The sequence below is a fragment of the Neurospora crassa genome, linkage group III (assembly GCF_000182925.2).
Source record: "Neurospora crassa OR74A linkage group III, whole genome shotgun sequence".
Lineage (NCBI taxonomy): Eukaryota > Fungi > Ascomycota > Sordariomycetes > Sordariales > Sordariaceae > Neurospora > Neurospora crassa.
In genome coordinates this window covers 96,427-109,282 of record NC_026503.1, presented here as the reverse complement: position 1 = coordinate 109,282, position 12,856 = coordinate 96,427, and the positions used below count along the sequence as shown (strand labels likewise).

The 12,856-nt window shown below is 53.9% G+C and overlaps 3 protein-coding genes across 3 annotated transcripts; 1 reads left to right on the top strand and 2 right to left on the bottom strand.

The window, feature by feature from the left end:
• The first annotated feature begins 1,358 nt into the window (after window positions 1-1,358).
• NCU09502 (hypothetical protein) lies at window positions 1,359-5,312 on the top strand. Its single transcript, XM_953338.2, has 2 exons — window positions 1,359-3,037; window positions 3,102-5,312. Exons 1-2 carry the CDS (start codon window positions 2,417-2,419, stop codon window positions 5,049-5,051), a joined length of 2,571 nt encoding a protein of 856 aa, XP_958431.1. The 5' UTR covers window positions 1,359-2,416; the 3' UTR covers window positions 5,052-5,312.
• A 274-nt stretch (window positions 5,313-5,586) lies between these two features.
• NCU09503 (hypothetical protein) lies at window positions 5,587-9,116 on the bottom strand. Its single transcript, XM_953339.3, has 2 exons — window positions 8,851-9,116; window positions 5,587-8,771 (listed from the first exon to the last, which is right to left on the bottom strand). The coding sequence occupies exons 1-2, from the start codon at window positions 8,974-8,976 to the stop codon at window positions 5,751-5,753; spliced, it is 3,147 nt and encodes a 1,048-aa protein (XP_958432.3). The 5' UTR covers window positions 8,977-9,116; the 3' UTR covers window positions 5,587-5,750.
• Window positions 9,117-10,095: 979 nt separating this feature from the next.
• NCU09504 (hypothetical protein) lies at window positions 10,096-12,705 on the bottom strand. Its single transcript, XM_011395693.1, has one exon. It carries the CDS (start codon window positions 12,187-12,189, stop codon window positions 10,555-10,557), a length of 1,635 nt encoding a protein of 544 aa, XP_011393995.1. The 5' UTR covers window positions 12,190-12,705; the 3' UTR covers window positions 10,096-10,554.
• Between the last annotated feature and the right edge of the window lie 151 nt (window positions 12,706-12,856).

The following is a 12,856-nucleotide window of genomic DNA, read 5'->3' as shown; positions in this document are numbered from 1 at the left end:
TATGTCTTGTGAGGCTGACGGCTGATGGCTCGCAGCGCTCACCCAAAGCAACACCGTTGGCTCGAAACTGCCAACCTGAAGGTGTGTGAGTGAATATGCCATTCGTTCGGTACATGTATCCCGAAACAGGCCCGGCTGGGTAGGTAGAATGTAAGCACTCGACTGCCAGACCTTACTGACAAGTTGTAGAAGAAGGTAGTGACCTAGGTGGTGACTCAACCCTGAGCAGTGCAAATATATTGACTATTGCGGTAAGCAGTGCGGTCTCGAGGTCATTCAACACGGACCAATGAGCGGATATACAGTAGTGTAGGTAGAGCCGTAGAGGTAGGTAGAATAAAATGCACAATTTAGATGCACTAAAGATAAGGTACCTACCTAGGTACATGCACAACACAAATGCACATTTTGATGCCAAGAGCTACCGAGTGTGTCACAGAAGAGGTTAAAGTTGCCTTTTTTGATCTTCTGTGAGTTTGCCTGCGTTTCTTAGCGGCGATAGAAGCGGTTCGCCTATCTGCTTCAGTTGCGTCGGTGTGTGCAGTGTACTACGGAGTCGTACTGTATGTCGGATAAGTACTATGCAAGATGCAAGTCATTTCCCCCGGTTGGTAACTGTTTGAACAAAGTGGAGACGTACAAGTACAAGCACAAGGCGGTCGGTCGGTCATCAGACTGCTTTGTGCAGAGTATAGTACACTATACACCTTGAGTCTGGAGCTATTCCCATTACAGCCATCGGTGACTCTTGTACACTAAGTCTTGAATGGAAATGGAAATGGAATGGAAGGGATGAAGAAGCTTTGGTTAGTTCAGTTCACAGCCTCGCGAAGATGTGGGGAAACGGAAGACGTTGTGACGTGCACAGCCCGACCGGAATTCCATACTTACTGGAGTCTTAAGCGGTGCCGGAAAAGGGCTTTTTCCACCTTGAACACGGCTTCTCTATACGATTTTGGTGAAAAAGGTAGACTCATCAAATGAAGTCTTGATGGAGATACGAGTCCAAACATGAAAAATGTGAAAATTTAGGTAAAGGTGAAAGTGGAAAGTGAATTGAACCCTGATTTTGTCTGACGGTGATATGTACCCGACAGTCAGGGCAGTATCCGCCCGCTCCCCCGACGTTCGAGGTACCTCTACCAGTGGCGCAGCTAAAGTGCAGCACGCTCCAGGGGCGTTTAACGGCGCTAAAGCCCAAAGACCCCTCCCTCGTTTCCTAACCCAGTAGATCCTCGCTTCTAATTGGCCGGGATTGCCCCTCACAAGGCACCTCGCTTAAAAAGGCCGGGTCCGTCTTGTCAAACGACGTCACCGTGCCAAGACAGGGCATCGAAACCCAAACAACGGAATGGACCCTCCAAGGTATCGACGCGGCATTCCAAGATCCGTTCAGAATGAAGTCGCCATGTCCGCAAGTAAGTAGTATCCTTCAGTACTAACTGAACGGTTCAAGACAACGGACGGGTGGACGGGTCGAAGCAGGAACGGTTACTTAGTAGTCGTTAGCCCTGGTGGCCATGATGTTTGTCTGTCTGTTTCATCGCGCCGCGTGTCACCACCGAGTTCCTTTCGAGGGATTCATTTCATATCATACCCAGGATATGACACCCTTCCGATCCGTCTCCCCCTTTCAGGATTGCAGACGCCATGCCAGCAGCCCCCCTCGCGATATGTCGTTTGTTAATTCGCCTTCAAGTTGGCTGCCACCCACCCTCCATCACGGTGACCATCATCCAGTGGCATCAATTCCCACTCTCTGTACCTTCGTCATTGGCTGGCAACAGTCTCCCAGCCCAAGACTTTCGGATTCCCAACCTGACTGATTGCAGACCTGACAAGCTCCGTTTTTTTTCTCTTTGACCTCGCCAGAGCTCGCTCCCCACTATCCACATATTTCTTTTTCCCCCTCCCTCTTTGACCTGACTTTCTCCATCAACAATCGCGGAATCTCCGGCGCTACCAAGGCAGGTGACGGAAAGGAAAAAAAGCTGGGCCTGCTTACACCCTTGCTCCAAGATTTGCAACCACACTGCCCCAGTTTGGTCATCGGGCAGTCTTGGTCAACAAGGGTCTGAATTTTGACCTGCCCCGGTCCTTGGCACGACCACTAACTCTCCGATTCCATACAACCTTGGCTTAGCTGGAGGCGATCACCAAACAACTTTGTCACAGTAGAGCAGACCTCAAACTTTCCCCCGAACATCTTTCTCTCAGACGTTCTCTCACTTCATCTGGCGAATTTCTGCAAAAACATCATCGAATCGCGGTTACATAACGCACCAGCAGCTTCAATCCACCACCGCACTCCGCTGATAGCACGCGAGCTAACCCACATACCTATCCACTGATTGTCCCCACGTGGGACCTTTCATTATAACACCAGACCTTTTTTCACACTCCCGATTCTATTCCGATGACGGTTCCTTCTGGCGATTACCCAACCCCGACTGTCGAGTCCGTCCACGCCTACGCTCGCCAGTTACTCCGCGACGTCAAACGGGCCAATCATGACGCCGCCGACGACGTGCCCCTCAAGTGGATGGAGGAGGACCTCAAAGGCCTGCACCAAGCCTTGAAATACCTGCACGTTGAATCCCAAGATCAGGACTCGGTCCTCAAGGACACTTCGCGCGATAACATTTACGCCAAACGATTAGCCTCCGCCGTCGAAGACAGCGATGAAGCCCTGCGCGAAGTGGACGACATCCTCCGCCAATATGGCGACGGGCGTGATGGGGTGAATGACCGCCTGCAGTTGAGGCTGAACCTCTTGGATCTGGAATCCCCGACTCGCAAGATCGCCAAGCTTCTCGATGCCGTGCAGGTTCATAACCCGGAGAATGCCCAGGAGGTGTTGAACCATACCGATGGCAAGCAGCTGGACATGATCAAGGATAAGCTGGAACGGGTTGCGACGAGGATGTTTCAAAACCGAGCGTCCCCTACCACCGAAATGAGGGAGGATACTTGGCAGACCTTCAAGGAGGAGCTCGAGAAGGAGGGGTTCTCGCCCGAGATCCTGAGGAAGAATAAGGTTGGTGATACCTATTGCGGTGAATGGCCCTTTGTGAAACAGCATCATCTCACAATGGAAACAGGAGGTTCTACGAGCCTATATCCGCGAACTCGAGGCCAACCAATCCCCTCACGCCGGTTCACCGCCGTCCGTTCGTGGTTTGCTCGATCACCATGCCTCGTCCAACGGTCAACAAGATAGTTCAAGGTTTCCAGACTATGACCCCAAGGTGCCACGAGCTTTGCAGCCCTTCCACCACCACAGGACCCCTGGTCTCAACAGCCAATACAGCTACGATGTTCAAACCCCAGACGCTTCAGACTCGGATTCCATCACTGGGTCCCAAGCAGGTGCCTTGATCTCAACCCGCGACCTTATGGATCTCGACAATCACAATCCCGACATTCTCGCCGCCCGCATGGGTTCCATGCAACTGGCCCCCTATCCCACAGGAAATGACCATCACTTCGCCTCTCCCGGTACCTCGCCCAGCAAAGGACATTACCTCACCCCCGGCGGCCCTCCACCGCTCGCCATCCCCGGCAACAAGTCCCAGTCTAGCAACGGCATGGTTTCTGCCTCTTCCTCCGCCGCCCAGTACGGCACTTCCCCTCGCTACGTCCCACCCCTGGCTATGCCGCCCTACCCAGATGCACCACCTTCCCAAGGGCCACCAACCACCGCAGCATCGTTCATGTCACCTGCACCCCCAGTAGGCAACGGCATACCCAGCCCCAAGCCCACAACTCCCCGACAATACACCCGTCTAGCACCAGACGGAAAGGGCAAAGAAATTCCCATAGATGCAAAATGGACCCGCATCAAGCGAAAGCTGGTGTCTCCCGAAGTGCTTGAAAGGGCCGGCGTGCGCTACGAAGCTCGTCCCGATTTCGTTGCTGTGCTAGGCGAGCTGACCAAAAAAGACATTCTCGAGTTTGCCAGACAAACGACCGAAGTCAGGAATGCCAGAAGATATGCTGCTGCTAGTCAGGGGAGACACAGTACCTGGCCTACACCCGACACGACCAGTGACGGTCGCCACCGACGCAGAGCAGAGACCCGGCGGCACTCGGACAGCAGCAGCAGCAGCAGCAGCAGCGAGTCCTCAGACACGGACGACGTGAGCGACGATGCATCTGCTGCTAGGAGGAGGAGACACCGTCGGCGGCGGGCGAGTGATGCATCAATCAATGCCTCTACCAACCAGGATGCCCAGAGGGCCGGTCAACCGGTGATTGTGTCGCCGCCGGCAAGTGTAAATGGAGACGATAACTCAAAGATCAGCAGTAGTATCACAAGCCCTAGCAGCAGTACCACGGCCCCGAAACCGATTCTCAAGAACAAGAACACGAATCATGTCCGGTTTGGGAGGGATGGTCCGAAGGAGATTAGCCCCGGGGAGTATGCGGAGCGGAAGAGACGGGAGGAGGAGCGCGAAAACCGGCGCAGAAGCAATAGGGATCCGAGCAGGGACGACCGTGACCGTGACCGCAGCAGACATCGGGATGATAAAGAAAGGGACAGGGATCGTGATCGGAGTCGAAGCCGTGTACGCCCACGAGATTTGGTTGGGGCGGATCTTGGAAGGGACCGTGACAGGGACCACCACCGCGACCCTTCTCGCTCGAGGAGAGATCGGGATAGAGAAAGGGACAGGGAGAGGGACAGGGAGCGTGATCGTGACCTCCGGGATCCTAGAGACCGGGAAAGGGAGAGAGAAAGGGACCGTGACCGCGACCGTGAAAGAGGAGATAGGGATCGCGACAGGGATTCTAGGTACCGAGATGGCGGTGGCGGCGAAAGGGACCGTGACAGGGACCGAGATCGAGACCGAGACCGCGACAGGGAAAGGGATAGGGACCGCGGCGATCGTCACCGCTCCTCCCGCCACCATGATCGGGACCGTGATCGGGAGCGCGATAGGGAACGGGAGCGCAGAGAACGCAGCGAGAAGTCGAGCAAGAGCGCACTCATTGGAGGCGCGGCGGTTACGCTGCTGAGTATCTTGACCGAGGCCAGTCAGCATTTGTGATGAGGAATGAGAAAGAGAGAAAGAGGAGGGTTCATGGGTTTTGATACGATACTTTGGTTGGTTTGGACATGATGGATATACCACGGGTTTTCTATTTGTAACGATCACGACCATGTACAGCTCAATTGAATGAATGACTGGGTTTGTTTCTTAGTTCAAGACCTCGATCTAACTTCCATAAATGTTTTGTGCTGTGGATATGCTGGCTCCAATATAAAATGCACCAAATTGGACCTTGCTAGTTAGGTACTTTCGGATTCCTACGTAGGTACCTACCTGGGTAGCCATGTTGATTATGTGAATTGCTGCATGTGACGTAGAATCTACTGACTTTCAAATTTGGGACAATTTTCAAGCAATTACGTGCAGTGTGGTAGAAGCAGTTACTAAGCAGATGAATAGACCAGTACTAGATTATACTATCGAAGAGACAATGCATGCATAATCACCCCTATTATGAATAAATGGAGTAGAATACTTTGAACAAAGCAAAACCCACGAGCAATTCCCTAGCATCGCCAAGTCCAAGAAAGTCCATCAAATATGAATATTTCCAAGGTTACCTCTACCTAGGTAGTAGGTAGAGATATCAAACAAAACCTAAGGTAGGTAGCTAAACTGAAACTAGAATGCTTCGCTATATGTTAGTAGTACTGTTGCTCACGACTTTCCCGGTCCATTATCACCTCGATCGAGGGTTTATGCCCCCTTCGACCTCCTCGTAGTCCTCTTCCTCCCTCCATACCCCTTCTCCCCATGCGCAGCATTCCTCATCGTCCTCCCCAGCCCCGTTGGGCTTCCCATGCCGTGATCTTCATTCTCCGTAACAAACGCATCCAAGTCTCCAATCGACACTGTCGTCTGTTCCTCCGTCGCTCGCTTAGAGACGGCGGCGAGATCGGTGGCTTTATCGTCGCTGAGCTTGGAGAGGAGCTTCTGCCTGGCCTTCCGGGAGTCGATGTCTTGGTAGTCTACTTGTGTGGGGGGTGGTCCGTCCTTGTCGTCTTTCTTGGAGCGGGTTCTGCGCTTTGTTGAAGCGGTGGTGGTGGTGGTGGTGGCACGCGCGGCTGCTGGGGGAGTGGTCTCTTTCTGCTGTGACTGTTGGGCATGGCGATCGGAAGTCGAAGTTCGAAGGGATCTAGCTTGGTGCCCTACTAGCTCGGCTCCACGAGGAGGGGGGGAATCGGCTGCCTGACCGTCCTCGCTTGCCGCTGATACGTTGCTCATTGCTCTCCCTAGGATCTCTCGCTTCCGTCGACGGGGTTTGCCGGTAACGGATCCGTCATCGGAGCGCACGGAGGCGGCTTCGCTTGGTGCTCTTGTTACCGCGGTCATGGCCCTGGCCTCTATTGTCTCTATAGCCGTGACGGAAGTGCCTCTGGCCCCATGTGTGTATGAGAGGGCGCTGGCGAATGATGTTGCTGCGGCAGTTTCCATGCTGGCCTCGCCGTCACCACCGGCATCCAACAACAAGTCAACCAATCGATCCGTCACCTTTACCTTCTCGGCCCTTTTCTTCTCTTCTGCTTCTTTGAGCAAGCGGCGGCGGAGTTCTTCGCCGGTTTCGCCTGGGTCTTCTATCACCGGCTCTTCCTCCAAGGCTCTAAGCTTGGTCGGCGATTTAGACTGTTGTCGTTTGCCGGACTCTCCCTCGGCAACGACTGGCATGTCGTCTTCGCCAGGGAGGGGAAGATCGTCGCCGTCCGCTGCAGACTCCGCGTCAGAATCTGCTATCTCGCTTCGTATCTTGTGTAGTGGTTTGCGTGGTGGCTGCTCCTTTTGTTTTTGATTTGAAGAGGAGGCGGGCTGGGAGAGGTTGGAAATATCTGTTAGCGGTGCGCCAGCTGATGCTGCCGACTTCTTCTTTCCAGGTGTGGTATTCGCCGTGCTTGCTTGCCGCTGACTTGGTGCTGTCTCGTAGCTATCGTGGGACTCGTCTAATGCCGGTGCCAGCGCTGGCGTTGCTTTCGTGTTCTTCAAATCTGAAGCTGAAGATCTCATCTTCTCTCGGATAGCAGAGGTAAAGTCGGAGGCGTCCACGCGACTGCGTGATTTGCTTGCGGCGGCGGCGGCGGCAGCTGGTTTTGGGATTAGATCCTCATCGACGCTCTTTAGCTTGGATTGCTTTGTTTGCTTCTCCGTAGGCTTATCCTGCCTAGGCAGCTGGCTGCCCTTTGACGCCGGTGGTTCCTCGGAACGGATCTTCTGGTTGAGTTCGGGGAAGAGAAAGTCCTCAATAGGGCACTTGAACCCCGAATTGATGCACGTCCACAACCATTCTGCCGTAACGATCGGTACCTTCCACCGGAGCGCCATGTCGAGTTTCTGTTTCCTTATAACTGAAACCGACGGTGCTACGAGAACAGACACATCAGCCGTGAACCTCTCTTCGTACCTGGCACCTAATTGCCTAATAGCTTTATCCACATGGTTGAGATCGACGCCCGTAAACCCTGCTGTCGAGATAGAAAGTGTATCGAAGTCTGGAATGGGAAACGCGCGAAACGGCTGACCGAGGGCATGCTCGTGGGGGTCGAAGAAGTATTTCTTGTGTAAACACCGTTCGATGTAAAACTCGGTAATAATGTAGACGTTGGGTGGAAGGCGGGGGTGGCTGTCTGGTTGAGAGTTCTGTGGTACGACGAGGAAGCGGTGAGCCATTTGGGCGCCAGAGGCAGACGCGCACTCGTCAAGGGTTTGACAGACGACGCCGCCGAGAGAAGCGACGGTGTTTATGAGGATTTCGGTCTCTTTGGGGGCGAAACCGGCAATGTAGAAGCAGCAGTAGGCGAATATGAACTCGTCATGTGGTATGCCGAACGACGAAAGCCTCGAGCCCTGGGTGTCCACCGATTGTGCTTCTGGGCCCGAAGGCTGTTGGCTCGGATCGCGCTGGGCGGGTGCTGAGGCAGGCGGCTGTGGTTGGGAAGCTCCGGTAAGGGGAGCCGGAGCAGCAGCAGCAGCAGGCGAAGAAGTGGCTGCCGGGGGTACACCCAGGATGCTTCCCCACAGACTATCCCTCTGGCTGTTGAGCTTGATACTAGCAGTCTTTCTCAGCTTTCTCCTCCCGGCTTCTTGCCCCTCGGCGGCGCTTTCTCTCAGTCTTTTGCCCAGGGAGGGAACGCGGCCGCTTTGTCTGTTCCAAGCACCAAGTCCTCGTTCGTCCTGTGGCAGAAGGGGATCGTAGTATTTCTCGTCTAGAATCAGGCCACGCTCGACGCAATCGTTGATCCACTCGACCGAAACATTTTTGATGCCCCAGTTCTGAGCAGCCTGGTACTTGCGGCCTTCTGGCTTGTAGACGACGAGGTGGGTGACGCGGCGGGTCAAGTCGCCCGTGTATATGCCGCCGCCCTTTTCGACCATGTCGATGATGTGCTGGCGCTCTTCAGGTTCCATAAATCCGGTCGAGCAGACCAAGAGTTTTCGTCGGGGATAGATTGTGCCATCTACCAGGTTTGGCTCGCCGCCGCCAGTCTCGAAGGGTTTCAGCTCCCATTCCTTCTCGAGGGCGATGAAGTCGATGTCGGCGTCTTCGACCCAGAGCTTCCGGAGGGCTTCGATCCAGCCGGCGGCCATGGCCTTGACGTCGGGGCGTTCCTTTGCGACATGGCGGTACTTGGGCGTATCGTGTTCGCCGACGATGAGATGGGTACAGTCGGGGGTGAGGTCGTGTTTGTGCTTGCCGCCGAGTTCTTCGGTCTTGTTGGCGATGTCTGTCTGTTGATTTTCACAGAGTCAGTTGGCTGTCAAGGCTGCGGGGAGGAGGGCGAGGCTGAGGGCGGCAGGTGGGTAGTACCCTTAGTTCTGGCGAGATGCTGGTGCAGCACACGACGACGCCCTTGAGAGGATGGGAAGGATCAAAGAGAACATGATCTGATGAGGGCGATCCGGCGCGCGATGAAGACGCGGGATGGTTGGACATGTTTGTCGCATTGCCCGGTTGTCTTTGTGGAACTGAAAATGAAATGTTTTAAGCAAAGGAACAGGGCAAGGCGTCGGGTGAACTGTAAGTCGAAGCACTGGCGTGGTGGACCGCGAACACCTCTACGGCTTGCGGGTGTCAGCCAGCAGCGCGTCGCGTGGGCACATGACTGCGGGCGGCCACCCTGCAGGGCACTTGATCCCGCATTGTGGGGCCCCACCCAGGCAGAAAGGAACCCGGGCACCCAGGGGACCCAGGATTTAGGGTTGGGGTTACATACCGTCCACGCCGTCCTGGTTCGTCCCGTCTTCCGTCCGATTTTCTTCATTCAACGACATCATCCCACCAGTTTGCTATCAATGCCCACGAATTTTCAAGCTTCGAATCATGTTCCTTTTGCAGCTGCGGCATCAGACCACCAACAGCGCCCCCGCGGGCCCCGCTGAAACGGCAGCAAGACCATGGCTCAATTCCAACAGTCAATACATCACGACTCCGACCAAACCAATTTCGTCCGTGCCCACTGCCCACCACCAGTTGGATCGCTAGCCCGAGACCTCTGGCCAACCTACCTTGTGCATTTTCAATTTGCAGATTGGGCTTGTAATTCATCAGTGTTATCCCAAGCCGAGTGGCTCTGACTCATCACAATGAGATCAAATCAGTGCAGTGGTTTTCACCCTCGGTCCTTTCCGTTTCTAGCTGTCCGCAATACATACAGCGAATCATGATCTGATAGCTAGTATCCCTCGTTCGGCTTTGAGGAAACACAGTGGTTGGCGCACAGGGCGGAGCTAGGTATCCTGAGGTTGTATGTATCGCATTCAGATGCACATGAGAGACCGTCAAAAGCCTCACACGCTTACTGTGCTATCAGTGGCCTTATCGCGCCTGACCCTTAAAACTCATCGTCACGGCAACATCGGTTTGAATTTGCGCCTCCCTGGATTCTGTAGCCAGATACGTTCGCTTCGGTGGAATGGACACTCGGAAGACCAGAGTAGCTTCCTTTCTGGGAACATGGCAATCCATGCTGGAAAAGCAGTGAGGGCCGATGTGCCCTCTGCCGATTTGCCGTCTTCTCTTTCACCGACCAATTTAATCCATGTGAGATTTGGGTCAGTTTAGGATGGATCTCGTCTATGGGAATACCAGGAGTACCAAGCTAACAAACAAACAAGCATTGGATTGTTCACTACCTACCTCTATTGATCGCGCTATGTGCCACAAGTTCGAGCACAAAAAAGCCCCACTGTGTCAAACTCAACGGTGATGCACGCCTGGTTGCTGCCCTCGCGCGTGTGTTTGAGGACTACGTTCTCAGGATATAGCTTTGTGCAGTGATTTATTGGTCTTCTTATTGCCTTTACGTTCCTTTTGCTACTTCACTTAGAGGTATGTAGCGTCGACTCCTCCCAAACACAAGCACCACCACCATATCCCTGTGCTCACAACTCTGCGATAGTCACATACTGATCATCCGCCCCTTGCATAAATCCACTCTGTATCCAGGTCAATGAATTGTCAACTTCGGCCCCAGAAATGTCTGAAGAATGAACCCGGTCTGTTTGCCGACCCCTATTCATCATCACTACCATACAGCTCAATTACGGATCGTGACACCGGTATTTTGGCCCGCACTTCCTCTGATGAACAGATATAGAGTTCCCAGTTGGAGTCCCTACCGGCCAAATTGGTTTGGTCGGGACTTCCGTAGACATTATCCGTGTCAGGATAGTCGCTTGCAGCCGTTATGCTGATCTTACTGGGCAACCAGCAGCTAGTGGGCTCCTTGTCGAGTCTCGCCGCATTCCAGCACCAATCGTGAGCAGGAAGTTCGTTCACCTCCTGAAGGGCCTTGACGTCTAACCCTAGCTCAGAAGTACGGCGCTCGAGGTAGTCGACAAAGTGGTTGCGAACGCTAGGATCGCGGCGTAGCGAAGCCTGTTCATACAGCTGTCTAGACGGCTCGGGAGCCAACTTGTCCCACAACTCCTTGTAGTTGCCGGCAATGCAGGCCATGGCTACCTGAAGGTGCATATCCGGACGGCGTTTGGCAAGGACTTCCAGTGTTCTCTCGGCAGGAATAAGGGGCCACCATATCATTCCGGGGATCTCGTCAAAGTCATCTTCTGGATGTGGATCTGTTGCGGTGATGTGCGACAGGTCATTGACCATGATGAAGCGTGCGAGAATGGCCGCTCGAATGCTCCCTGCTAGGTCCTCTCGTGGCTGAAGCGACCACCACTTGGCAAAGGTAGTGTTGTGGTATATGCCTCGAAGGATAGCCCCATGTTCTTGCATGACCCAATCGGGCCGTCGCAGGCGAAGATAGCGGTCCAGATTACCTTCATAAGCGGCCATAACGATCAACGGGTCTTTGATGATGGTGGGTAGATGCGAGGGCAGGGGTGAATAAAGCAGTTCAACGTGTTCTGGAGGCAGTGTTCCCTGTGATTCAAACCAGGTTGCGTGTGTCGTGACCTCGGCAATATGGCCGTCCTCGGCGATGTCGAAGGGGACCCAATCATCCAGGAACCCCACGTCTCTCCAACTTCCATCCTCCGGGGCGATCGTCACATTCAGTGTTGATCGGACGGCTGTATCTCCGTTCATAAACGCCGGTGACCGTGGGTTTTGGTGGTGGATAGACCTGGTGTAATCGTTTAAAACGGCGTAGCAAACTGGTTGTTTCATGATGTGCTCAAAGATAGCCTTAGATCCGGCGTTTGCCGCCGAGCTTTCTCTAGCCTCTTCGGCGATGGAGACCTCGGGAAGGATGTCAAGCTCATGATACAATCCATCGTATCCTGCCACAGCGCATGCACGACCGACAGAATATGCCATGTCGGGATAGCGCTTTACCAAGAGTCGGTATGTCTCTTCATTGGCCGTGTCGGGGTACCAGATACAGTAGGGTTTGACATCATCCGTCGGCATATCCGGGACCTCGTTGCTCATGATAAGCCGGGCATTGCGAGCCCTGGCATAGCGTTTGTCCGCAGAGGTCTCGCAGAGCTTTGCAACTGCCTCAGATCTAGCAAATGCGTCGTGGTGTCGTATGCCATGGATGGTGCAAAGGTCGAGTCCGTGTTCGAAGCAACTGGGCAGACGCTCCCCGCGTATTGCAACGCGAGACGGGTGGTCATCGGGATAAGGTCTGTTGCGGGATCGCCACTCGCCGCTTTCCCATTCGGAAAAAATTCCTGGCATTTGGCGCGAAGCTGATGTAGGCTTGTTGCGGGGCAGACTTTCCGGTTTATCTCAAGGAAAGGGAGATTGATGTGTTTGGTGTGAGGCAGAAAATGGTGGGCAGCCCGACGAGAGGAGGTTGAGTCGAAACTGGCTCGCTGAACGATGCTAAGACAAACCGAATACGGACAATCGAATGCCGCTCGTTGTGGTTGGGAAAGGGGACAACAATGACTGAAGTATAGAAATGCCACAGTTGACAAATGGTGATGTATGGTTCAACAATTGTGTAGGTGATGACAGATGGCCCGGCCAGAGTCCTCGGGTACGTGGGGGGCTAGAAGCCAAGAAGTAGAACTGAAGGCAAAGACATCCGATGGGAAAGATTGGTGAATTGTAGCTTCAGTTGCCATCTGAACACAGGATTCAGAAGGATGGTCGGTTGCGACTGCCACAGGTGCACCTTCGCTGACAAGGGAAGCAAATGGATGTTCCCGTCATGCAGCGCCTATCCAACCCGACTTATCTGTTCTAGGTAGGTAGGTAGCACCTACCTACCTGCGGGTGTGGGTACTTCTAGTATACCCCTGCGTCTTTATTGCCTACCCGATCCTACCTAGAGGTACAGGTATCTTTACTGGCACATATGTACATAACTTACCTCTTCGCACACAGTAGTGCATGTGCC

What these genes read in the sequence shown, in the direction of transcription:
- NCU09502 (XM_953338.2), top strand. Translation starts at nt 2,417, where the DNA reads ATGACGGTTCCTTCTGGCGATTACCCAACCCCGACTGTCGAGTCCGTC. An exon ending in AGATCCTGAGGAAGAATAAG is followed by an intron (nt 3,038 to 3,101) that starts GTTGGTGATACC and finishes CAATGGAAACAG; the next exon opens with GAGGTTCTACGAGCCTATAT.
- NCU09503 (XM_953339.3), bottom strand. Translation starts at nt 8,976, where the DNA reads ATGTCCAACCATCCCGCGTCTTCATCGCGCGCCGGATCGCCCTCATCA. An exon ending in GCATCTCGCCAGAACTAAGG is followed by an intron (nt 8,772 to 8,850) that starts GTACTACCCACC and finishes GAAAATCAACAG; the next exon opens with ACAGACATCGCCAACAAGAC.
- NCU09504 (XM_011395693.1), bottom strand. Translation starts at nt 12,189, where the DNA reads ATGCCAGGAATTTTTTCCGAATGGGAAAGCGGCGAGTGGCGATCCCGC.